Source organism: Micrasema longulum, unplaced genomic scaffold, assembly GCF_059751315.1.
Source record: "Micrasema longulum isolate JH-2025_06_02 unplaced genomic scaffold, ASM5975131v1 h1tg002322l, whole genome shotgun sequence".
NCBI lineage: Eukaryota > Metazoa > Arthropoda > Insecta > Trichoptera > Brachycentridae > Micrasema > Micrasema longulum.
The window spans coordinates 244,362-268,975 of NW_028279473.1; the positions used below are offsets into that span (position 1 = coordinate 244,362).

Sequence of the window (24,614 nt, forward strand, 5' to 3'; positions counted from 1 at the left end):
ATGTTCCAATTAAATACATTAGCAATATCCTCAACTTGAGATCACACAAAGCTCCATTACGTTTGCGTCTTACAAATGACATAAAAATATTAAAATTGTGGTAGTTGATGCGCTGATAACTTAACCGCCATAATATTTGTCATTTTGCGTATCAAAAGTGTTAAACTTTACTAAAACGAAAGCGACTTCTTCATCGTTATTAATTTCAAGCGGATCAGACACTGTTTTTTCGTTTTCCTCGGCCAAAGATTCGGAGGCAAGTTGTTTGTTTAAATAGATATACAGGAATACGTTCTATAGCGTCTTTATTATGTTTGCAATGAAATATATAAAACTTATTTGCCTCCTTTCAACACAACCTCCGCAACAACAAAAGTTTTGACAATATTTGTAGATACAGACGTTCAAGTTTAACTACAAATTTCAAGTGATCAACTGAAGCTGGCGGTAAACTAAATATTTAATTTTGCCATGGAACTATCAATACTTATATACTTACCAAATGTAATTTTTATGATACCAGTAACTTTTCTTACTTTAAAACTTGATTTTGTTAAGGATTTCGGCAGTAGGAAAAATTGTTATGGCTGGGCAAAATTGTCATGTTTGACGGTAATTATTTATTTGTTTGACAATAAAAAATACTATATATTTTGATAAAATTGTGTCATCCATTCAATAAAATAATATTTTGAATTTTAATCTATGTATTACATTATTATTTTTTATAAGAACCAACTCAAATATTCCTTTCCTTACATGAATATTTGAGTATTGAAATGAAATTTTTCGCTTGATCAGGTCTGGCAACGCTGATGATGACAGTCGAATGAGCACATTTGGTACTAGTACAAACGACTGCTTGCGTTTTGTTTTATTATCTTTCAAAATAATAATGGTTTTGTGCAAAAAAATATAAAAATAGTTGTTGATAAAAAAAGCACAACACAATCCAAAGATAGGTTATTAACAAAAAAAAAAAGGTTTTTCTTAAGAGCCCACAAACGTCCCCTCAAAAATATTTTTATATTATATGTACATAAATGGCAAAGTTACCGATAGAGGACCCTCGCTACACTCACGATTCTAGGCAGGTTTTATTTTGTGTTATTATACATATTTTATAATTTTTTTCTTTCTTGAGATTATGTGGGGAATTTGTGGGGAATCGGGACTTTGTTTTCTCCCCATTTGAGTAATTTGATCTAGATTTTTGAGGAATTTGGAAAATTAACATTGGCAACGCTGGTTGACACATGCCTACGAAAATATCGATATATCGACACGTCGATGTGTAGACGTTTTTAAAAATAAATTTATGAAAACATGTTGATTTTTAAACTTCCACTTTTTTTTTATACTGTGGGAAAAACATTTATTGCGCGACATTTTTTCAAACTTTTTTTAACGGTTAATCTTACACAGCTTTTCAATGATTAATATTCATAAATAAATTATTTTGTATGCACCAATTATTCAGTCCGTTCAAGTTGTTACCTATAGAAACAATCTAAACCATTGAATATTATGATATATGAACGCATATAAGTATAAAAAAATGATACTTATATTAGTATATGCGCATATGCGTGTCTTGCCCGGAGTCTTGTCCTATAAAAATATAGAAGACAGAATGAGGGTGTCAGTTTATTTTAAAATTAACATTTTTAATTTCCTAACAGAGAATCAATGACTTATTAATAAACAGATATGTTATAAGCGTGTAATATATGGCATTTTCATTCATGGGAGTCTTGTGATATGGCGTGGCAGAAAACTGCCATCTTTTGTAATGAGAAAACGCTTCTAGGAGCTAGGACCCTATAAAAACCCTAATTCTTGTCTTCGGATGTCTGGTAATAAAATATATAACTATTTTTGATACTATACGACATAGAAAATTAATTTCTTAAATACTCATTGTTAAAAATAAAATTGAAATCTGTCAACTTTTGGAGTCTTTTTTAGTCAGATAAAATCAGTCTGTCAAAGTCCAGTTGCTTTTTTCGCACAGTTTAAGGTTAGGGGGAGTTGGGGGATAGATAAATAATCTTCAAATACCCCATTTATCAAACCTATCTTTCGAGGCATATATCCCTTAAACAATACGATATACGAGCAGAGGCTTATTTACAAAACTCATATTTTGTAAACTTTATTAAAATCAAAAAGAAAACTGTAAATAATCTGTTAATAAATGAAAAAGAAAACTGAAAATAATCATAAGTCACAGAATGTCAATTATTTCTTAACCATAAAACCAGTGTGATATTTTGTGTTATTGCTTAAAAAACTTAAAATTTATGTCTGGATTTTATAACAATGTTTTATTTTTTAAATAATTTTGGTGCATATATATTTTTTATTAGTTAAGGTATAACTAGAAGTTAAATTTTTATTTGTACAACTATCTAATATAAATAGATTACATTACACATTTACATATATTTTACAATTTTTTTATTTGAACAGTCTGGTTTTTTAGCTTACTGGAAAACTATATTTTTAGCAATAATTAGGATTAACTGAGAGTCGAGGAAATGTGGATGTGTAAACATGAGCAGAATGGTGAATGTTACACAGTGTGTAAAGTGGCTACTTAAACCAGCTAATGACGGGTCATAAGCCCTGTAAATGCCTAGACGTTCATATTCCCTACTCTAAAATGTTCTTCATCCCTGTTGTAAAAATATGCATGTCTCTCTGCGAGCCTCGTTTTACAATGTGGTATTTCTAACACACGATTCCTTCTTTGACTTGATCTATTTGAATTGCTTGTAAATAAATTTTGGTTCTTAAATATATATTTTAAATATTGAAAACAATATATTTGTCTTAGGTTTAAAAGTTAAGCTTCTGGAACAATTGGAAAGAGCAAAAAGTGCAATTTTTGTGAAGCATTAGTTTTAATATAAATTTTTGAACAGTTTCTAATGGTTTAACATGGTTGTTGTAAGTTCCCCCCCATCCAATTATTCCATAGGGAAGCGATGACTGTACAAGTGCATAATTTACCATTTTAATCATATTTAGCTTGATTTCGTAAAACCATATCAGTCTGACGATGTCGCGAAAGCGATAAAAACGTTTACGAGACTTTCAAACTAAATGTATAAAAGTTGGAGTGTCAAACTGTCATACCAAAATTTTAGCAACATTACAGATTTTTACAATGATGAATAATTTGTTGTGAATATATTTATTATTATGATAAACAATTGGGCAATGCTGCTAATTGTGTATTAATTAAGTGCTCAACGGACAAAAAGGATTATAGAGTTTCGAGCTGATCTAAGCAATAAAAAAGATAACAACATTGTGGTTTACATGAATTGAAATAATTGTAACTAGAAAATTAATATATCGGCATGATAACTCACTCAAAATTTTAAATGAATCAGCTTTTCGGACACATGTTTATAACAATAAATTAATTATTCCAATAGCACGTAATTAGTGGCTAAAAATGTGCTGATGACTTCTAAACGTGTTGTATGTGTATGCATCATCAAATTTCATATCCGGATACTTTGGAATTACATTAGTGCATAAATACCACCATCCGCATTTTATTTTTGGCAGTATTTTATTCCATTTCATATGTTTAATTTCACTCAGAGTTTGAGTAATAATTTTATTAAAATGCGTTATCCACAATTTCTTATTTTTATTGTGTTTATATCAGTGATGTGCGTTTCTGAAGCTAAATATAAAAAAACAGTTCCTCACCACGGGTACACAATATCCGGTCGAAGCCTGGCCTTTTCCTCGGAAAATGAGAAGCAGATATACAAGGATACTGGGAGATATATTCCAAGGAATGTGCTAGCGACAAGAATGCAGTTTTACCATCAGAAGATGATCGTGGCACAACCGAGATACAGAGATGGCATACCGGCTACTCTAGTCACCACTGATTTGTGTACAAAACATTCTCAGCCAATATTGAAACCGTTCCCGACGTGGAAAATGCAGAGAATCGGCAACTGTGATTCTCTCCAATCAGTCATTGATATATATTTAGATTTAAATGGCGTGCTGTGGATTCTCGATTCTGGAGCTGTGGGACTTTTGGAATCATCTGCGCCCCAAAATCAGTGTCGACCAAAAGTCGTGGCATACAGCATGACAAAAAATAAAATGATTCTATCTCTCGACCTCTCTGAGCTCGTCTCCTATGCGACAAGTTTGCAGTATTTAGTCGTGGATAATGCAAGCGATGGAACAGATTATGTGTATATTTCTGATGCAGCGGGTAAAGCACTTTTGGTTATCAATGCTGCAAACGGAAAAGGAAAGAGGTTAGAATTACCGAATACTGTAACTGCTGGTGGCGCTTGCAGCGATGCTTTATACCTCGCTTTGCTCGATTACCAGGGACACAACCATCTGTTCTTCTCGTATTTGGATTGCGAGGGCATCTTCAGCGTACCTGTGGCGTCATTACGCGAAACTGAAGCTCCTACTTTGATTCGATTGGTTGGGATCAAAACTGACCCTATGGTTTTTTGTGGTACGGATGGGTTTAGTACTCTGTTTTACCGACATAAAGATGACGAGGACTTGTATTCATGGGATGTGAATTCTCCCTTCAAGGCGGACAAGGAGAGTGTGGTCAGGAAGGGAGGAAAAGGAAGAACGGCCACGCACGTGGCGGCTGGCCCCTGGCACCGTTCCTGGGTCATGGAGACTAACACGAGGGAATACATCAGCAACAGCACAGGCTGCAACGGGCCCTCTACACTCATCTCTCCACTTGATGATCCATTCTACTGAATGGAAATTAATATGTTATATATTTGTAAAAATTAATATTAAAACATAAAGCTTTGAAATAAATTATGTACCTTTTTATCTGTATTTATTTAAAAATCAAAACCCTTTTCCCAAACCCTTTCTCACCTCACCTCCATAACTGTTTCTACATTCTTAAAATAACTAGCGGATTATATTTGCTTTATTTTATTTTATTTGGGAAATCAACAGTTCTACATACATATTTATAGTAAACAAACAGATATAGTGTATAAACTCAGAACTAATAACAGATTTACACATAGTATACAAAGTTAGTAAAGAAAATATATTACATATCAAATAAATACATATAATTTATACATATAAAAATGTTATTTTCATGTACTCAATAATCAAAGAATTTTTTAATATTTATTTTAAGAACATTAAGTTACTGTAAATTGGGCGGGATTAGGACAAGAATGCTTGAAGAGAGGATAAGGAGGGGAAGGGAGATGTACATATTTATTATTATAATGTCTACTAAGTTACATAATGTATTTTTAGTGTAAATTTTAAATCTGACAGAGTGATGTTTGTGTAATCTATATTTGTAAATTTTGTATTGTACACTGAAAAAGTTCTATGAAAAAAAGCATTTTTAGCATACAATGTTTTACTTATTGGTACATGAAACAGGTGGTACCGTCTACAAATCCTGGCTGGCACATGTATTGTTATTAAACCAAGCAGCTCTGTACAGTCAACCATTCCTGTCATAATTTTGTAAAGCATTAGTTGGTCCGCACGAACTCTGCGGCATTGTAGAGAAATGATTCCATGGAAGGTGGAGGCAGTGAAAGTAGCTTTTATTTTCATTTCTTATTTCTGTTACCTATATACATAATATTATTATTAAAGAAATGTTTACCCACAAAATTACTAATACTATTTGGTTGGAACATTTAAAAAAAATAAAAATATTTGGATTCTTATGATTTACCTAAATATTTTAATTTTTGCGGCCATTTTCAATGAGTTCTAAATAAGTCATTATTAGAAAATGGGAATCAAGTTGTGGTAGAGAGGGATGCAAACCTTTAACCTTTGATCTGTGAGTCTGTGACACTAGCCATAGAACCACAAGTCCAATATACTATTGCTTCTTATAAAATAAAATTGTAATCGTATGATGTTGATAATGCTGTATGGAACAAAATGTAAATTCTTTAATTTATTAATATTGCTTTTATTTAATGTAACCATTCCTACTTTCTTTATTTTTTGTAGAAATTTAAAATTAAAATACACATTAATTTTAATCCGTGAGACGAAACATATGGGCAAAGGTGTATATTTTAAATTATGTAATGTCCTGCCAGTAAAATAACTTTGTGACTACGAATTGATTGTAGATCACTTTGTTGATCCGGAATATAAAAAAAGAGTTTCTCACACTCACAACACTAGATCAAAAACTAAGGGCTCCCCGTTTGTTCCCCAAACTACAAATTACTTCGGAGAGCGAATGTTAAATTGCGTTGTTCCAAGATTGTTCAATGATCTCCCACAAACCATCACTAACATGAAAGATCTTCAAATTAAAAAAAAAAAAGGAACTGAAGAAATATCTTCTAGATACTTTATAGTGCCTGTTTATAAATAAATTTCTAAAATATAAATAAAATAAATGTAATATAAACCTGTCATCAAAATATGTCCTACGGAAAAGTCTTTATATTTAGTGAGCAACAAATTCTTATATGTATTTTTTAATTATTTAATAAACGCTGCTCTGCAGCACTGAAACTGGAGTCAACAAAACAGATTTTATTTTTTAAAGTCAAAATTACAAAGATTTTTAAGTGGGAATATTTTTTGTGACACTTTTAAAATAAGTTAATCTTCAGGTACCTTCCTCAGATCTCCCAACAGTGTAATTAACTACTTCGCATTATGTATGTATAAACTAATTTGAATAAAGAATGTGCTTAATTTATATTTGTTTTTTTCTGTACCAATTGTCAATCTTTGTCAATTATTTGCTGGTGTGAAGTGGTTTTATGAAAAGTTCTCCGATGAAATGAAATCAAAAGTGGAGATGGCAGGGCCAGAACTAGAAATGACAGGATTTAAAAAATATACAATTAAAAAATGGAAGGGTTAATGTAAGTAGTTAGTATACAACTACGACATAAAAATAATAGATACATATCATTACAATAAACATGAAGTCAATGGCATTTATTTATTCTCTTCCATGGTTGCAAATAGTGGCACCTCACTAGGGACTAAAATGGCAAAATATTGAGTATTGAGATTATTTTATCGACATATATATGTTTCCGAAGAATCTTGGGTTTAACTTTTTAAGGATCTAATGAAAAAATAAGAGAAAGGGACCCAGCAAACTCCGGTGACAACTGTCTATATACATATACTGTGGATGCCTCCTGAGAGCCTTAACCACACTTGCCCAATTTACCAAGCATTAGGTTCTTGACGTCCTGGGCGTGCGCTACAGACTGTTCATCGGCAGTTTTTCAGAGCTACAGGACGAGAATAATAAAAATAGTTGTACCTATGAGGACGCACAGGAGCTGGCAGCCGATAGAGATGCCTGGAGGCTCTTTGTGTACACCAAATGCTCCAATGAGGAAACAGATCTGGAATGATGGTTAGTTTAATTATGTCATTGTGTCTGGATAAATGTAGATGCAAATGATTGTACTAATATATTATTCCTTTTTTATTTATTCATTCAAAATTACAAAATTAAATATTTATGAACTTATTAAGGCTTTTTAGGCTATGCCCGTGTCAAGCCACAATAAAAATACATAGTAAAATTAATTAGATCAAATTATAATGACATAGAATAACAATCTAGAATTTTTAAGACTTATTTATCTCGAAAGTTTAAGAATTATTTGGCATTTTGTTAAGTTAACGTGGATCATAAATTTAAATGTAATATATAATTAATCTAATATTTCCATAATTTAATCAGGGCATATTTTTCCTTATCAGTGCATGTGCTTATTAAAATGCATGTCTAGTTGGTTTTATATTTTTGTGCAACAACTATGGTAAAGGTGTATTGTGGGTTTTACATGTTGGTTTAATTAGTGTCCTGGCGAAGAGACGGATACGTCTCGAAACCGGTAGACATAGAAAAGTTGGTAAGTGGTTATATACAAATATTTAATAACATTTAGACGCATATAATAATTTAATATTGTTGTTACATATATAAATTTGTTTATTCTATTCCAGGTCGCGAAAGGAATGCACGCGCTGGTTTTTAATTGGATTATCTATTGCAGTTTATCAGAAAGACTCGAGGGTGACACTCTCACTGAAAGAACACATAAAATAGCATGTTTTAAAAGTAATTTATGGGCATCATATTTTTAAAACTTACCGCGTGTGCAAATAATTTCTGAAAACAATGCAACCAATATCACGATGCAACTAACTTCACACCAGTTAGGAATACCAACTTGGCGACAGAATTACATAACGAATCTTTCCGGAACCAATACATTGACAGGTGAGGAATTTTAAAATTATTTTCTTATTTTATACTTATTTTATTTGATCTTCAGCTCGGTCGCGTTGAAATTTTATAAATAAATTTATTTTCGAACAGAAAATGGCTGGCGAAGCGGATCAGCTCAAGGGTTTGTCGAAGATATTCAACTCTGTCACCAACACTGGCAGAGCTAATGTAAGTCTAAATCACTTTTTTCCTCGGCTTATTGTAATTGTTTACAACTTCGTAATTTAATATCGAGAAAATTCCGCGATACGTATTACTATGAACTTATTTTTTGGTTTGATTTATTTCATTTTAAGTTCATGCGTCATTTATGTAAGTCGGTTCGTACGTAACCTGCAAATTTTCCGCAAAATGAGAAAATAATTGTCGTGAATTTGTTATTTACTCAGTTTTGATAGGCAACACTAGGTATTAACAAAGCATACTATAAACAAAGTACTACTCGTTGAGTAGTTACATCCATTCCGAAAATTTATAACGATAAGTTGACTTATTACAGCAGAGATATTACATTACATTTCGTCGTGATCATAGGTCGTAGAACAACGACGACCGTATTCTAGTATATGCTGCGGACTAGTGTACCCTACAATGTGCGAATTACAGTAGTATTATTGAAATATCTAGAGCAGTGTTTCCCACGGTAGGGCGTACGCCCCACCGGTGGGCCATAACGCCTCAGATGTGGGGCACCACGCTTCAGAGATGAGACACGTCGGTATTCCTGGTGTAGTGGTCAAGACGCTTGACTCACGCACGGAAGGTTCCGGGTTCGATTCCCGGTGAGAACAGAAAAATTGAAATGTGATTTTTCTCAAGCCTGGTTGTTCTGTAATGTAATTTACCACTGTAATTGGACCTCCTGGCCTGTTGTGGTGCAAAAAAAAAAAAACAACAAATTCACCGTATTACAAATATATATTAAAAATATATATTCCACATATAAAGGGGAATACTCATCGGTCTCATTTTAATACCGCTTCATAAAAAAGGATCAACCCGTAAATGTGAGAATTATCGAACAATCTCTCTTATGTCGCATGCCAGCAAAACTCTTCTTTTCATTATAAATAAACGTTTAGAGAATTATATTAATTGTCAAATTCCCTGCGAGCAAGCAGGTTTTGTAGCAGGGAGGGGTACACGGGAGCAGATCCTAAACATTCGTCAGCTGATTGAGAAGTGCCGTGAGTTCAATGAGCCAATGTTACTGTGTTTTATTGACTACACAAAGGCCTTTGACTGTGTATGTTGGCAACGTATGTTTGAGATCATGCTAGAGATGGGTGTGCCACAGCATCTTACATTACTGGTGAAAAATTTATACATGGATGGGTCAGCAAGTGTAAGGATGGAGAATGCACTATCAGCTCCATTTAAACCAGAAAGAGGTGTGCGTCAAGGTTGGATCTTGTCGCCAAAACTCTTCAACCTTTACGGTGAATATATCATGAGAAGAGCGCTGGATGGGTGGAATGGTGGTGTCAAAGTGGGAGGTCAACAAATATCAAATTTGAGATATGCAGACGACACGACACTGATTGCCAAAGATGAAACCGAGCTAGAAGAAGCCTTCAGATGGAAAGAGTTGGAGAGTGAGGCTCTGGGTCTTAAAATAAATAAAAGTAAGACAAAGCTAATGATTGTAGACAGAGCTGGCAGTCTCCTAAGGACAAGGCAGATGCAAGACCTTGAACTGACAGATGACTTATGTACCTCGGCTCGCTTATCTCCAACAACGGCACTTGCAGACCTAAATTGGTCGCAGGATTCAAATGGCCAAAGAAGCAATGAACCGTTTGGAGAAGATTTGGCGAGATCGAGGTATATCAATAAACACAAAAAAGCGGTTGATGGAAGCCCTGGTATTCTCCGTTTTCCTATATGGGGCTGAAACGTGGACAATGCGTGCATACGAGAGGAAGAGGATCGATGCATTCGAGATGTGGTGTTGGAGAAGGCTGCTGCGTGTGCCTTGGACAGCCAAAAGGACGAATGCATCATTACTGGAAGAGCTCCATATTACAACTCGTCTATCAGTGGTGTGTTTGAGAAGGATACTGTCTTTCTTCGGACATATTGCTAGACGTGAGCCAGACAGTCTAGAAAAGGCAATAATGTCTGGCCGAGTTGAAGGTAGGAGAAGCCGGGGTAGAATCCCATATAGATGGACTGACCAAATAAAGGTGGTTACGGGGCTAAAATTTGATGAGTCAGTACGTCGGGCTGAGGACAGACTGGAGTGGAACAGACTAATTAGAAGTGTTCATGGTGGATCACGATCCTCAGCATTGAGGGACCGACTTGGAAGAAGACTCATCGGTCGTACAAAAAATGCCTGAGATGGACAAAATTGAAATATACGCCAAATTTTACCTAAAATATAATGAAACCCGTTACAAAATCAATAATTATCTCACAGAAACTGCGCAGGATGTAGGAATAATGGCACGGATTTGCGAAGAAACTAACACAAAATATCCTAATATTACTTTGCATGCCAGAAAATTATTATTACCCTTTCCCTCTACTTATTTGGTGGAGTGTGGTTTTAGCGCCATAAGCGATTTACTCGTTGAAAAACTAAATCGATTGGATATAACTAATAAAGGTATAGAGGGGACGTAAGACTGAAATTAACTAAGTTAGATCCGGACATTTTTTTTTGTAGCAAGCGTAACTGAATTTAATCATGAATTAGGCGTTAAGATATGTGTGTGTTTGTACTCAAATTCAATTGTCACTCATGTTTTATTTTAAAATTAACCCGCCGTTTACTTAAAAAAGATGCTGGTGGGGCATGGTATAAAGAAGGCTGGGAAACACTGATCTAGAGTTTCGAAGCACAAATCCAAGCATCTCACCAGATTGGGGGAATACCCCCTAACAAGAAGCAAACTTAGAAATCTCAGTATCTGGCATAGAAGAAACATTCACACTATCGCTTTATTATTTATATTTGGAATAATCCCACTTCACCTGTTTATCTGAGAGAGCTCTTCCAACCTCTATCACAACGTGGACAATCTCTTCGCTCTATTAACGAGAGAATCCTGTTGATACCCCTTCATCGCTCTAATCTTCTTGCCTCCTCTTTCTCAGTAGTAGCTGCTCGATTGCGGAATAATCTACCCACCGATGTTTCAGACGTAGTGATGTAACGGTCAGCGCGTTTGCCTACCATGCAAGAGGTCTCGGGTTCGATTCCCGACACGGTTGATATGAAATTTATTTAAAAGGGTGTTTTCATACTAGAATATTTCATAGTCCCTGGACTGGTACTTGAAGCGTACGACTGATCACCTTACCTTCAAGTAACAAAAATTTATCGAGATATGCTGCGATTGGTGTACCAATTCTCCCTCATAATGATACATTATATACCAACAATCAATTCATATACCAACAATAAATTCATATACCACTGATTTTCTTAAATTGAATGGTTTGGGTAGGTAAGAAGAAATTGCCTTAAGGCAGTATGTATATGTATATAGTGTTTAAATACATAAATTAAATCATGTTTTTTCTAACTGGCATTTATTTACAAAACTTACTCTTTCATACCGATAACCATAGAACTAACTATGGCTTTCATTCCCCTATGCCCAGAATTCTTAGGTCTGCCAACAAACATACCAGTCTTGATTTCTTTGATAACAAGTTGTCTGCTTTCAAGCGATCACAGAATCAAATTCAATTATAAACACCTCTCTCCCGCTTAATAAATATAAATATGTCCTTAAAAATGCCCATTGGACGTACATATAAATAGATAAATGTATATTTTGAATGGAAATAATAGAAATTGCATTCTTGTTCCTGTGATAATGCAACAGCTCATTATTGACAGCTCGACTAAGTCAGTATAGCGGAGACCCACGTACTGCGTGTACAGATCTCTTTGTTTACGAAGGATAATAATTGTCAAAGAACACATTGCCTCCTATAGATTAAAAAATGACAAATCTAATTTTGCAACACACTTAAACTCGCTTAACCATACTTCTGACGGCGAAAACAATATAAAATTACTACATTTTGAAAACAAAGGGAAAAAATTAGATAAATTAGAATCATTAGAAATTAATAGAATTAAACTTAATGCAGTAATAATTAACCAGCAATTGGAATTATCGAACTCTCCTTTACTTAAACCATTAATATAATGTATAACTACGCTTCTTTTGATTTAATTATTTACTACTAAAATAATATAATTAACATAAAATTAACCTAACATATTAAGTTCTCCAAAACAACGTCTATATTTAAGATGAAGATCCATAGTTGGATTGTATCGAGGGGTACCACTGTATGAGATTGCTTCGGGAATAAATGCATAACATCGCTGCTGTTTTCATCATTATCCATATCCGTATATCGTATATGTGTATGTCATCACTGTCATACGTATTATTATATAACTTATGATTCAATTTTCGACATGTATTATAAATTTTTATTATTTTTATTTTTCTATTATTATTTTGTATATTCTTCTATTATTATTTTGTATATTGTTTTGATTATTTTGCATATTGTTTTGATTACCTGTATATTGTTTTAATATGTAAATAAATATTTTTGATTTATATATCGAAGAGTCCCGACTTAACACGGAATTTTCTAACAAGTCGGGACATAAAAAACATATAATTGTGTCTATGTAAAATTGTGTAATTTGTGCATTAAATAAATAAATAAAAAAACTATCCAAATGAATAACTTCATTCCATTAACAATGTATTATCTAAGTATGTATCTTAAAATATTTCGTCATTTATCTATAGGTGTGTAAACTTCCCTGTCAAAAATGAAGTATGCTAACTTTATCTGTTGAAATGTGTATTTCCCACTCTGTTGTATTTCGCCATGTGTTTATTTTTCCACCTTTTAAATAATAACAGCTTAATCCCAATTTCGGTCCAAAAACTCCCAAAAATGAACTGTTTAGCAAACTAGTTGTAAATATTTATGTTTCTGTCCCCCGTTAAAATACTTATTTGATCTTATCTCCAAAATATGTTAAGAATAGTATAAAAACTGTAAATGTTGTAAACAATTCGCCAGTCTTGAAGATGCCTACTTAGGCGAAAGCGCTCGTTGGTCAAAATAATAAAAAGTAAAACTAAACCAAAAAGTTTCATTTATAAGTTTATTATAATATAATTTTAACATTTTTTAAATTGACCTAAATTTAAATTTACTGTCTTATATTTCACTTAAAGATTCTTCTCATCGTTTTTATGAATCCCTTAAAATAAATATGTGTTTATGTTTTTCCTTTTTTAAAAAAAATGTTATTACTATTTTATTTTATTTTTACATCTGAGCATGTTTTTCATTCTTTATTTCCATTCTTAATTCTTAATTACTCTTACAAGTTTTCTTCATTTTTAATATTATTTCCATTTGTAAATACTCACTACAAACTACAAACCTTAAAATATATTTTTTTCACTTAAATTTAAATTTTTAAACAACTTTCATTTATGTTTCTTTTTCCTTCTCTTTTTTATACTTTCATAATTAACATTAGATTTAATTGCTTTTTAATATGGAAACTTCACTGGTCCATTAGAATTAAGTCCAATTGTGTAAAATATTAAACTTTGTAACTGTACTGTATGTTTCCTGAATAAAAGAAAATAATAAAAAATAAATAAATAAATAATCATTGACAATAATTGTGTTTCAGGTCGCCAAGGCCACGTACCTGGGATTGGGGATTGTCATCGCATACTTCGCCCTGAAGCCGAAATCCAAAAAGTAACCTGCTCTGGGACTGGTCAAGGAATTCTATACACATTCTGCCCATCATGTAGATATCGCAACATTGTACTTTATATTAATGTTTATGGCGGCATCGTGTACCGCACCTCTCCGGTGCGTATCATGCCATTAAACCATTATTATTAAACTGGTCTTTCTTTCCGATCCTGATTTCTGTTAAATAATACGAAGCCCCGATGAAGCTAGGAGTGGGTAAAATGTCCCGTCACCAGAGGGCGCTTTTCAAATTTTACTTTGAAATAAAATAAAGCTCGAGGGAATTTATTTCTATGTGGCGATTCTAAAGACTTAATGAAAATAGTAAAAAATAATTCCAGCCAACTACCATTTCAAGAGCAAAAAGTTAGATTTGCATTTTGTTTATTTTTTTATGGTTTTAAAAATTCCTGGAAAAGAAACTCAGTATTTGTTCCTGAAAAACTAAAAAATTGAATCATTGTCGAAGGAATACAGATATTTTTTTTAAAACCATATGAATAAAATAAGCTGTTTGACAATTTTTTTTTACGTAACTGATATTTTCAATTAACATGGATGTTTTGTACCTTAAGAACTAGGATAAAAAGGTTTTTGAATTATACTGATTACAGAAATGTAATACAAGCAATAAGTTTACTTCATCTTTAATATATCAGTTACAATATTTTGAGTTTGTCCATATGTTTGTAAACAAAATACTGGATTTCACCCCCTAGGGAGTCAGGAAGATTAACAAATTACAACAGAGATGGAGAACATTTTATAGAAGGGATTATGGAAGTCTAGGCATTTACAGGGCTTATGGCCACTTCACACACTGTAACATTCACCATTTTGCCTGTTTGAACATTTCATTTATTTATTTATTCAGATATTTAGAACATTACAGAAAAAAGACCTAATTCATTCTAAATACAATAATAGATCACAAATTACAGTAGATAGTTATGTTATTAAAATAATATAACAAAATGTAAAAAGAAAAATTAAAAATTGCTTTCCTAAGGGAAGGCCCACTGTCGTGAAATATGTCGACATCTGATTTCATCCATATTTCTTGTAATTTGTTAATCTTTAAGACTCCCTAGGGGGCGAAATCCAGTCTTATGTCTTCAAACATTTGGACAAGCTCAAAATGTTGTAATGAAACCAACCGGTCAAAGAAGTTAAAAAATGTAAAAATCAGCTTTAGCTCTTTAACTAACATTACAATTAACAGATTGAAGAAATATGGATGTTCAAACATAGACAAAATGGTAAATGTCACACCATTATTATTATTATTGTAAAGTGGCCACTTAAACCAGCCAATGACAGGTCAGGTAAAAAAAATCAACTAAATAAAAGACAGATGAGTGTAGGTACGCTTATGTTTATTTAATTTTTCTCGTATGAAAATGTGAAGTATTAGATTAAAAATATATACAGTTTTACAAGTTAAACGGCGGAAAGCTGTCGGGGTCTCACCGCATCGTCACCAGTCCTCGCACTAGAGGAAGTAGGGCGTGGTGAACTTGTTGGGAATGACGCGGTCGCAGTCGGGGACGGCGCGGAACAGCTTGGGCTCGCGCTTGTCGGGGGCCGAGATCTCCAGGATGGAGGCCACGTTGCCGCAGCGATAGCAGTAGTTGGGGGCTGACCACACCGTCACCAGACGATCGCCAAACATGTACTTGTAACCTTCAAATATCGGAAGAAAAAATAATTAGAAACAAAACGATGCCGATTAATAATGTTGGCAATCGTGCCAATAAATAATATTAAGTGACTGAGTTACTTAGAAGTTGTAAAATTATTCCTAAACGACTAATAAGCCACTTAAAAAAATGTCATTGCAATCTCGTGCAATCAGCATTAGTTGAGTTATTCTAGCTTAAAATTTATTCAGCTATTTAATCTTGTGGGAAATGATTCTTGGGGGGTGTAGATTTAAAATACACAATCCCCCCCTAGAGGATATATACCTTGTTTTATCTTTGACTTGATCGTGTCATGTTTTTCTCGGTCTTCTTCGTTTTCTGCATCCATCAACATTCGCGTCGTAGATCCTTGACTGACCATTCTTTCGCTGTCCATTCGCTCTCAATGTCTTAATCAACGCAGCACTCTTTTCTTGATCCTGATGGTAATGCTCGTCTCAGCCTTACATAGTTCGCGGATCTCGACATTTGTGCACCTATCATACATCGTTTTACAACACATTCGCCTGAGAGATTGCATTTCGACAGCATTAAACCTACTTTCATCATTATTTTTCCAATTCCATACTTCGCTGCTCCCATACATTAGGGTTGGCACTCCATTGTTTACTGCTACTTCTACTTTTGCCTCCTGCGACAAACATTTGTTTTTATAAGCCTATCTATGTTAGAGCCTAAAGTTTGTTCGTATTAGTGTAGGCACACTAGCAAAGTTAATTAAAGATTCAAATGAACTGTTAACAAATTACAACAGGGATGGAGAATACCTTAAACAAGGGAATATGAAATTTACAGGGCTTTTGGACCTGTCTTTGGCTGGTTTACGTGGCCACTTTACACACTGTGTAACATTTACCATTTTGCCGATATTTCTTCAATTATTCCATTTGTTGATTTAAGCGATCATAAATTTAGGTCACAAGCCCTGTAAATGCCTAGACTTCCATATCTTAATGACTCCTGAGCGGGTGAAATCCAGTCTTTTGTCTCCAAACGTTTGGGCAAACTCAAATATTGTAAATGAACTGTATTTACCTTCATCTACAAGTTGATGCGCCCTGCAGATGAGATTAAGACCGTTGGTTTCTAGGAACTCTCGAGTGACCCGCTCCCCGAACAGGTACCCGGCTCCGCGCGGACTCACAACCCTGTGGGACATAGGAATGTATTTAATATTTCATTTGCTTTATTTACATTTAAGTAGTAGACATATGGTGAAGTTTCTACTTTGCAACATCACGGGTTGTCGGCCCCGTGGTGTAATGGTCAGCGCGTCGCCCTGCCATGCAAGAGGTCTCGGGTTCGATTCCCGACATTGTTGATACGAAATATTTATTTAAAAGAGTGTTTTCACACCAGAATATTTCATAGTTCCTGGACTAGTACCTGAAGGGTAAGACTGATCAGCTTATCTTCATGTAACAAAAAATGATCAAGATACGCTGCGATTGTTGTACCAATGCAGTGCCCTATGCACCATTAGATGCGTAAAGGGAATGATGATGATATCGCAGGATTACAATAACCGATCACTTATAGTGTTGTTGTGGCGACTGGAAACAGTTTTTCGGTTTCTGAGGTAGACAAGTTTTTGACATTTAGCGGGTACCATTTGTTTTTATTATGAGGAACAGTGATTTTTAAAAATTTGTTTATAGATTATTCAAGATAATTTATTTTAAAAAATATATTATAATATTGGCACTATGATTTTTTTAAGTTTTGTATTTCTGAAGTTACACCGCATGCGACGTCAGAGGTTCTCTTCCGCTTCTCAGTCAGTTCTACCGATTGATCCGTTGACAATAAGTAAACCAGATATCACATTTCACAGCTCGTATCATTGGTTGATTCATGAACTGGTGACATCGTTCAAAGTTTTTATTAAAATATTTTTTTTTGTACATTTTCAAGAAACTTTGCTGTACAATTTAATGCTCTAATATTTACCGCGAGCGTGAAAACATTTTTTGTATCAATTCCCAGTAGGGCTGAAGTTCCTCATTGTACAGGAGTAATTTCCAATTCCTAGCAAGGGTTTATAAAATTACAAAACTTTAAAAAGTCATAGCGACGATAAATACGAGACATAAAAATAATATTTATTTTTGGCTCAGTTTGATAAATTTAAAAAACCACTGAACTTTCATAAAACTGATTTATCTGATATCCACACTTCATACAAAATGAAATAGTGAATAGTGAAATAAACCTTAAGTTATAGAGGCATGATTTCGATAGTTGCAGTCTTGATGATATGACTATATTATTTTCATAGTAAAAATGTTCACACTCAAAGAGACAAAAACAATACTAGGGTACAGATATGTACTAACCATTTCTCTACCTCCTCGGGATCGGACCAGACGAGATCGCAGAAGGCCCCCTTGTGCGGGATCTCCCGGTCCCTGCGGATACAGCGGATCTGGTCCAGCGTCATCAGGTCGGGACTGAGCCCTCCGTGCACGCACAGCACCTTGTCGTCTATCAGCTGCCGAATGAAACAGACCGACTACAATGACGAAATTTAGTGCTACCCATAGTCAGATTACGATACAAGTAAAGGAAACTTCTCTAAAATGTATGAAAAATGTACCAAAAATATATCAAAACAATGGAAAATATAGGTGCGAAGGTTTTCACGGTCGCTGTTATCAATGTGCTTCTTTTTTGGGTGATACCGTGTGTGTTGGATTTGTTCCGACGTTTCGGCTACCATTGCAGGAGCCATCTTCTACATACTACAAAAACGAATAGAAATGTGCCTACTGCCGACTGCGACACGGTACAAGTTACTAGTAATTAAACCCATACTTTTTTCTACAAAACACTTAGTTTACCCTGAAGATGGGTCCTGCAATGGTAGCCGAAACGTCGGAAAAAATCCAACACACACGGTATCACTCGAAAAATAAACATATTAATGGCAATATGACAAAATAACCAGAAACTTGAGTATACATAAAATAAAAAATGTTACAATAAAACTTTTCTTAATAGTGGAGAGTGGCAATGTATCGTAATATTTTGTTCATCATAAAGTGAATTAAATCAAATATTTGTTGGCATTTGAAATTCAGAATATCAGTCTGAAATGGAACAAAATGTTATAAGGTAGTAAAATTTATAATAATATTCCTTAGTTTATTTTCTTTATCAAGTAAAATCTCAAATATATTATAAAATTATGAAAAGGTTGAATAAATACTGACAGCGGCGATGGTGAGGAGGTCGAACACCTTGCAGCAATCCATCCAGGCATTGGAGTTCCCGTACTTGGTGAGGCACTCGTCGTAGAAGCCGTACACTTGTGTTATCTGGCGTGTCTCGTGGTTGCCGCGCAGAAGTGTTATTCTAAAAACGTTTTACTCCACTTCAAATCAAGATATAAAGATTGTCACGACATGTATTTATTTTATTTGTTAAAAAAAAGTTTCAATAAAACATAACAGAAAAACCAAATTGTTAGTGGCACGCTCATGCTGGGGAAGTTACATCCGAGGCGATACTATTTTAAGCGGAAGCTGCTCGGAAAATTGGCGGGTTGGTTCCGCATAGAGGTAGAAAAACAACCTATGCTGTTAAGGACAAATAGATCCAAATTAACTAGAATATCTGGATTATGTAAGTGATCACCGATCATCTGAAAGTGAACACAAATGTATCCGTACACTCGCACGAAACGATCAATAGCTTAGCATCCTAAATAAGAAATAAGTCAGGATAATTTATATCCTTTTAACACGGTGTGTGCTGTCTGCAACTCTAGTCTCGGTCAAAAGAAAATGCCCATTATTTAACTCTTGTATAATGCCAGTACTCCTATATGGGTGCGGATCCTGGCACCTTTCTAAAACTCAAAACGCTGAACTTCTGAATTTTGAGAGTAAGGGCTTGGGAAGAATATTGGCATGATGTGGTTCGATTTTCTAACTAACATCGATGTCCGAGAACAGACGCCGCGCCCTTCTATAACGAGCGTTTTGAGGGTGCGGTGGTGGATTTGAGAAGCAGAACACCCAGGTTTACGAAAGTTACATTTAATTTTGTGATCTCATTGGGAATGGAACCCAGACTGTCCGTGACTGAACCACGGCAGCCATCGAATATTAGTTCTAGGTAATAATCTGATACTGACATTACATGTAATGTCATGACATAGCCTGTGTTAGTTTATAAAAACAGGCGCTCACCTGTCGGGGAAGCGCGCCTTGAGTGTCATGAGGCGAGTGAGGGTCTCCAGGCTGTAGTAGCCGCGGTCCACAAAGTCCCCCATGAAAATGTATTTGGTGTCGGGAACCTGTCCCCCGATCCGGAACAGCTCCTCCAGGTCGTAGAACTGCGAGAGGAGAACACATTCAACACTCTCATTGAACATAACATACAATCCTATACTTGGAGATTCATCCTCTTACAATAATTGCAAATATAATTTTTATCAAGATATAAATATGATGGATTTAAATCAAGATTTTATTATAGTCTCTCAATTTCCAGGTTTTTTTTTCAATGCCAGAAATGATGAAAATTACATTCCGGATAATCTGGGAAATCAGGAATTTATGATGAATGGACAAAAAGCAAAATGAATGTTTAATTAATCATATATTTTTATTCACTTTAAAATTACAAAAAAAGGCTACAGAATGCAGACTTCTAATTTTGGGTAGGGAAAATATTTGCCACTGAAATACTCTTTCACTCCCGGTTACTGTTGGTTTGACAGATAACCGAGCTTTGTGTAGTTACTTCAAAGAGTTGGAAATCCTCATTTATCCTAGTGAAAATGTCACGTTTTCGGAACTTCCTTAGGGGCTTTACTTATGACTTGTATTGGTTCAAGAGCGAAGATGTGCGACACGCACATTAAAAAATTTGATTGCTTTATCTTGTTTTACTTTCCTGAGGTAGCGAATTCCCGGGCAAAATTTTTGGGAATAATTTTCCCAGGTTCGGAAACCCAGGAAAGAAACCGCGTTTGGAGTTGCCAGCTTATTTGTTAATAATATGTAGAAAATCCTAAGCAATTTAAAATATAACTATCGAATGGTACCTTGATGTTGATAATATAAAAAAATATATATTATAATTCAACATTCAACATTAGACAAAAATGCAAAATGTTGTTGAAAAGGGAAGGTTTTCAGTTTTGTGTGAGATTGTTATGAAGTATTTGAGAAAAAGGTTAGAAAGTGGGAATGGCCGATGAAACCTTTAATATCGTAGGGTAATTGCTACAACCAGGTAACTACAAAATCAGGATTTTTAAGTTAACCACTAGAAACACGTTTTTGTATCTTCCTCCAAGAATGCTTCAAATAGACGAGTTGCGATGCATCGAGTGCCAGCAAAGCTCACTTAAACATGTCCAGCAAAGCTAATTGCTTTGACGAAGAAACGCGCCAGCCGCAGCTGCCCTTTTTTTATATGTTATTATATCATCGCCTTTATTTTTAATTACCTGATATAAAACACAATAACCAGTCTACCACGAGGCTGACTAATCTCCAATAAATATCCCTTCGCAGGATTTTTAGCTGAGAGTAGCCGCTGAATAAATTTTCAATGAAGAACAAAAGAATAAATGTCAATCCACCTTAATTTAACGTGTGAAATGGGTCATTCTCTGTCGGATATCACGCGGCTAGTTTGTTTATTTGGAAATTCTAGTAATGATGAACACATTTTAGACTTCTATATTTCCTTCCATAATTATTTTCAAAATGTATTATGTTACGCGAAAAAGTTACCTGCCCATGGATGTCTCCGCACACGGTCACGGGAGTCTGCACGGGATGGATGTTGGACTCCTCGGTGAGAAGGTCGCACACCAGCGCGCACAGCTCACGCAGGTCGTCCTCCGGCAGGTACTTGCACTGCTTAGCCAACTCCACCCACTCGTCCAGAGAAGACATACTGCGGCCGCTACTTCCGACTGCTCCTGACTGCTCTACCGCTACCGGGCTGAAAATAGTATAGATAAAGAATACAGTTCTGCGTGTGAAATAGAACCGGAACCCTGGACGAGTGTTTCCGCTCGATGGCTGCTTGAGAGCTGAGAAAAGTCCGCTTCGTAGTGTAGTGATCGGCGTGATCGCCTACCATGCTTGAGGTTCTGGGTTCAATTCCTGGGAGATTTCAGTCATAAAGTGGTAAGAAACTTCGCCGTACAATTAAATTCTCCAATTTTTCACAAGTGTAAGAAAACATGTTTTTATCCAATTTCCTGTAGCATTGAATGAATTCACATATTCAGCCATATGAACTTGAAACACGACTTTGATTTTGTTGAGGTTATCAACTTGTTGGAAAGAGTCCAAAGACGAGCTACAAAGTTGTCGCGGAGCCTAAAACGGCTTCCATATGTGGAGAGACTGGAAACTCTCGGTCTCACAACACCGCAGGAACGGCGAGAAAGGGGTGACCTGATAGAGACATACAAGATACTCAACAGTCATTATAGCTGCCCAAATTTGGATCCCATGTTCGAGCTTAAACAAGATGCTCGTCTTCGAGGCCACAGTCTCAGGCTGGAGAAGATGAGATTCAATCTAAATCCACGGAAGCATTTCCTGAGCAATAGGGCTGTTGATGGTTGGAATAAGCTGCCACAAGAGCTGATCTCAATGTGTAGTCTCAATGGGTTAAAAAATGGACTAAATTTGTTTGGGAAAAGTTAAAGTGCGCCAACAGCTAACTTTCATTAAAATAGATTTAAGCACATCAGCTTTAAGCTGCTCGCCTAAAATTAATAAAATAATAATAATAATGAATCTCACCTACCTACATTTTGCCTCTTAAGGTAAACTTCACAAAAATAAAAAAATGAAGACTTTAGGAAATGTGCATGTTTAAACATAAGCAGAATGGTGAATGTTACAATGTGTAATGTGGCCACTCAAACCAGACAATGACAGGTTATAAGCCCTGTAAATGCCTAGACTACCATATTCGCTTCTCAATATATTTCAATGCTGATTTGCTATTTGACAATAGTAAAAATATTTGAATGGTGGCAAGTTTCTGTGTCAAAGTTAAAATCTTTAATTGATAAAAACATCTAAAAAATACCCATAATTTTTTGGCACAATGTCAAGAATATGTAGACTTATAGATTCTTCATGCGACAAAAACATTAAATATGTGTTAGCAGTAAGTAATTTTCCACTTTTAAACACTGAGCTTTACTCATAAACTTGGTATAAAGTTATACCAAACATAATGCTAGAATACGGATGGGGAAACCATCCTTATTGTAGCGGTAGATTAAGGATGGTATTCTTATCGTCATTCTACCACTATGCCTAGGCGTATCGTTATACCAGGTTTATAAGTAAGGCCCTATGTGTACAACTCTTATTTTTTTTATTATTTACATCCTTAGAAAGTTCCGATACATATCAGATACATAATGCGCATCTGATATATAATACATATTAAATGACAAGCGCCGTGGCGCAGTTGGTTGGACGGCTAACTGTGAGACTGGTGTCGCGGGTTTGGTTCCCGCCAGTTGCAAGAAAGATTTTTTTTCTCAATTGATCTGGGTGTTTTGGTGTATTTTTCATTGCTTCCTGCTGACAAGCCTTTGAAATAGAGGCTTAGCGGTTTATTCCTTTAAAAAAACTTTTAAAAGTTGCAAAAAATTGATAGATAAAAGCGAGATACGCTAATCATCATTCAAGGTAGATACTATCAACTGAAGAAGTTCTTTAACAGCAGCCTCGTGGTGTAATGGTCAACTGTTAGCCTGTCATGCGAGAGGTGTAGGGTTCGATTCCCGACATGGTTGATATGAAATATTTATTTAAAAGGGTGGTTTCACACAAGAATATTTCATAGTCCCTGGACTGGTACCTGAAGCGTAAGACTGATCACCTTACCTTCATGTAACAAAAATGATCAAGATACGCCGCGATCGGTGTACCAATGCAGTGCCCTATGCACCATTAGGTGCGGAAAGGGAACGATGAAGAAGCTCTTCGACAGCAACATTCCCCAAAGTCTGGAACGAAGGAGGAAGTCGAGTAGAGACCTCGTGAAGTAGAGGGAGACACACGGTGGTCAGATGACATCAAGAGAATTGCTGGTGACTGGATGCAGAAAGCGCAAGATGGGGATGTATGGGGAAGCTTGTGTTCAGCGGTAGACAAATGGCTGTGTGATGATGATGATAATAATCAATTTCCTGTTTCATATGATATTTTATCTAAACTATCTAAAGAAGTGGGTTGTTAGAATGTTCAAAGCATACTTTGGGAGTAGAATAGCTTGGGACAAAGAAAAAACTAGGCAGCATAGCTGCAAGTATAATGTCCATAGTTTTTTTATTATTGCTGATCAAATCCATGAAATATTATGCACGGTTGCAACAGTTTCTTCTTTACAACTATTTAAAAAAATATTCTTCATAACCGCTTACTCACAAATGTTTAAATTCTTTACAAAATAATAAATTCTGTGACATACAACGTATCACTGACATTTCTGCGCAAAATGTAAAACGCTCGCAATTACAAATCACTAAAATCGACATAATAAATACTAGAACTTATATTTTACTCGAGAAAGATCGAGGTTATAATTATTTTAAAAAAAACAGTAACTAGAACTTACATTGGATTATTTCAGTAGGAACACTTTTCCCTTTTATAAAACCATTACGTCCAGAAATTGCCGAAATGTGAAGTAAAAAAAAACTAAAAACTTGAAAGTTGAAGTTTGATAGAGATCTGTCATTCGAACATGACTTTTTAATAGATAAATGGCTGGACAAATTATTGTTCGTTAAATCCACAGATAAAGAGGAAAAGGAAATTATCTTTTACAAATACAAATTC

General features: G+C 34.9%; 3 protein-coding genes across 3 annotated transcripts; 2 read left to right on the plus strand and 1 right to left on the minus strand.

Moving 5' to 3' along the window:
• The first annotated feature begins 1,577 nt into the window (after positions 1–1,577).
• Positions 1,578–14,222, plus strand: Neb-cGP (ATP synthase membrane subunit K, mitochondrial). The gene is made up of 4 exons (XM_088239988.1): positions 1,578–1,856; positions 8,014–8,290; positions 8,390–8,467; positions 14,001–14,222. Exons 3-4 carry the CDS (start codon positions 8,393–8,395, stop codon positions 14,073–14,075), a joined length of 150 nt encoding a protein of 49 aa, XP_088096114.1. The 5' UTR covers positions 1,578–1,856; positions 8,014–8,290; positions 8,390–8,392; the 3' UTR covers positions 14,076–14,222.
• On the plus strand, positions 2,939–4,776 carry LOC148272492 (protein yellow-like). The gene has a single exon (XM_088239979.1). The coding sequence runs from the start codon at positions 3,601–3,603 to the stop codon at positions 4,774–4,776; it is 1,176 nt and encodes a 391-aa protein (XP_088096105.1). The 5' UTR covers positions 2,939–3,600.
• A 1,204-nt stretch (positions 14,223–15,426) lies between the features above and the next one.
• Positions 15,427–24,575, minus strand: PpV (Protein phosphatase V). Its single transcript, XM_088239980.1, has 7 exons — positions 24,391–24,575; positions 21,525–21,738; positions 19,968–20,113; positions 18,987–19,128; positions 18,111–18,265; positions 16,810–16,922; positions 15,427–15,754 (listed from the first exon to the last, which is right to left on the minus strand). Exons 2-7 carry the CDS (start codon positions 21,687–21,689, stop codon positions 15,564–15,566), a joined length of 912 nt encoding a protein of 303 aa, XP_088096106.1. The 5' UTR covers positions 21,690–21,738; positions 24,391–24,575; the 3' UTR covers positions 15,427–15,563.
• Between the last annotated feature and the right edge of the window lie 39 nt (positions 24,576–24,614).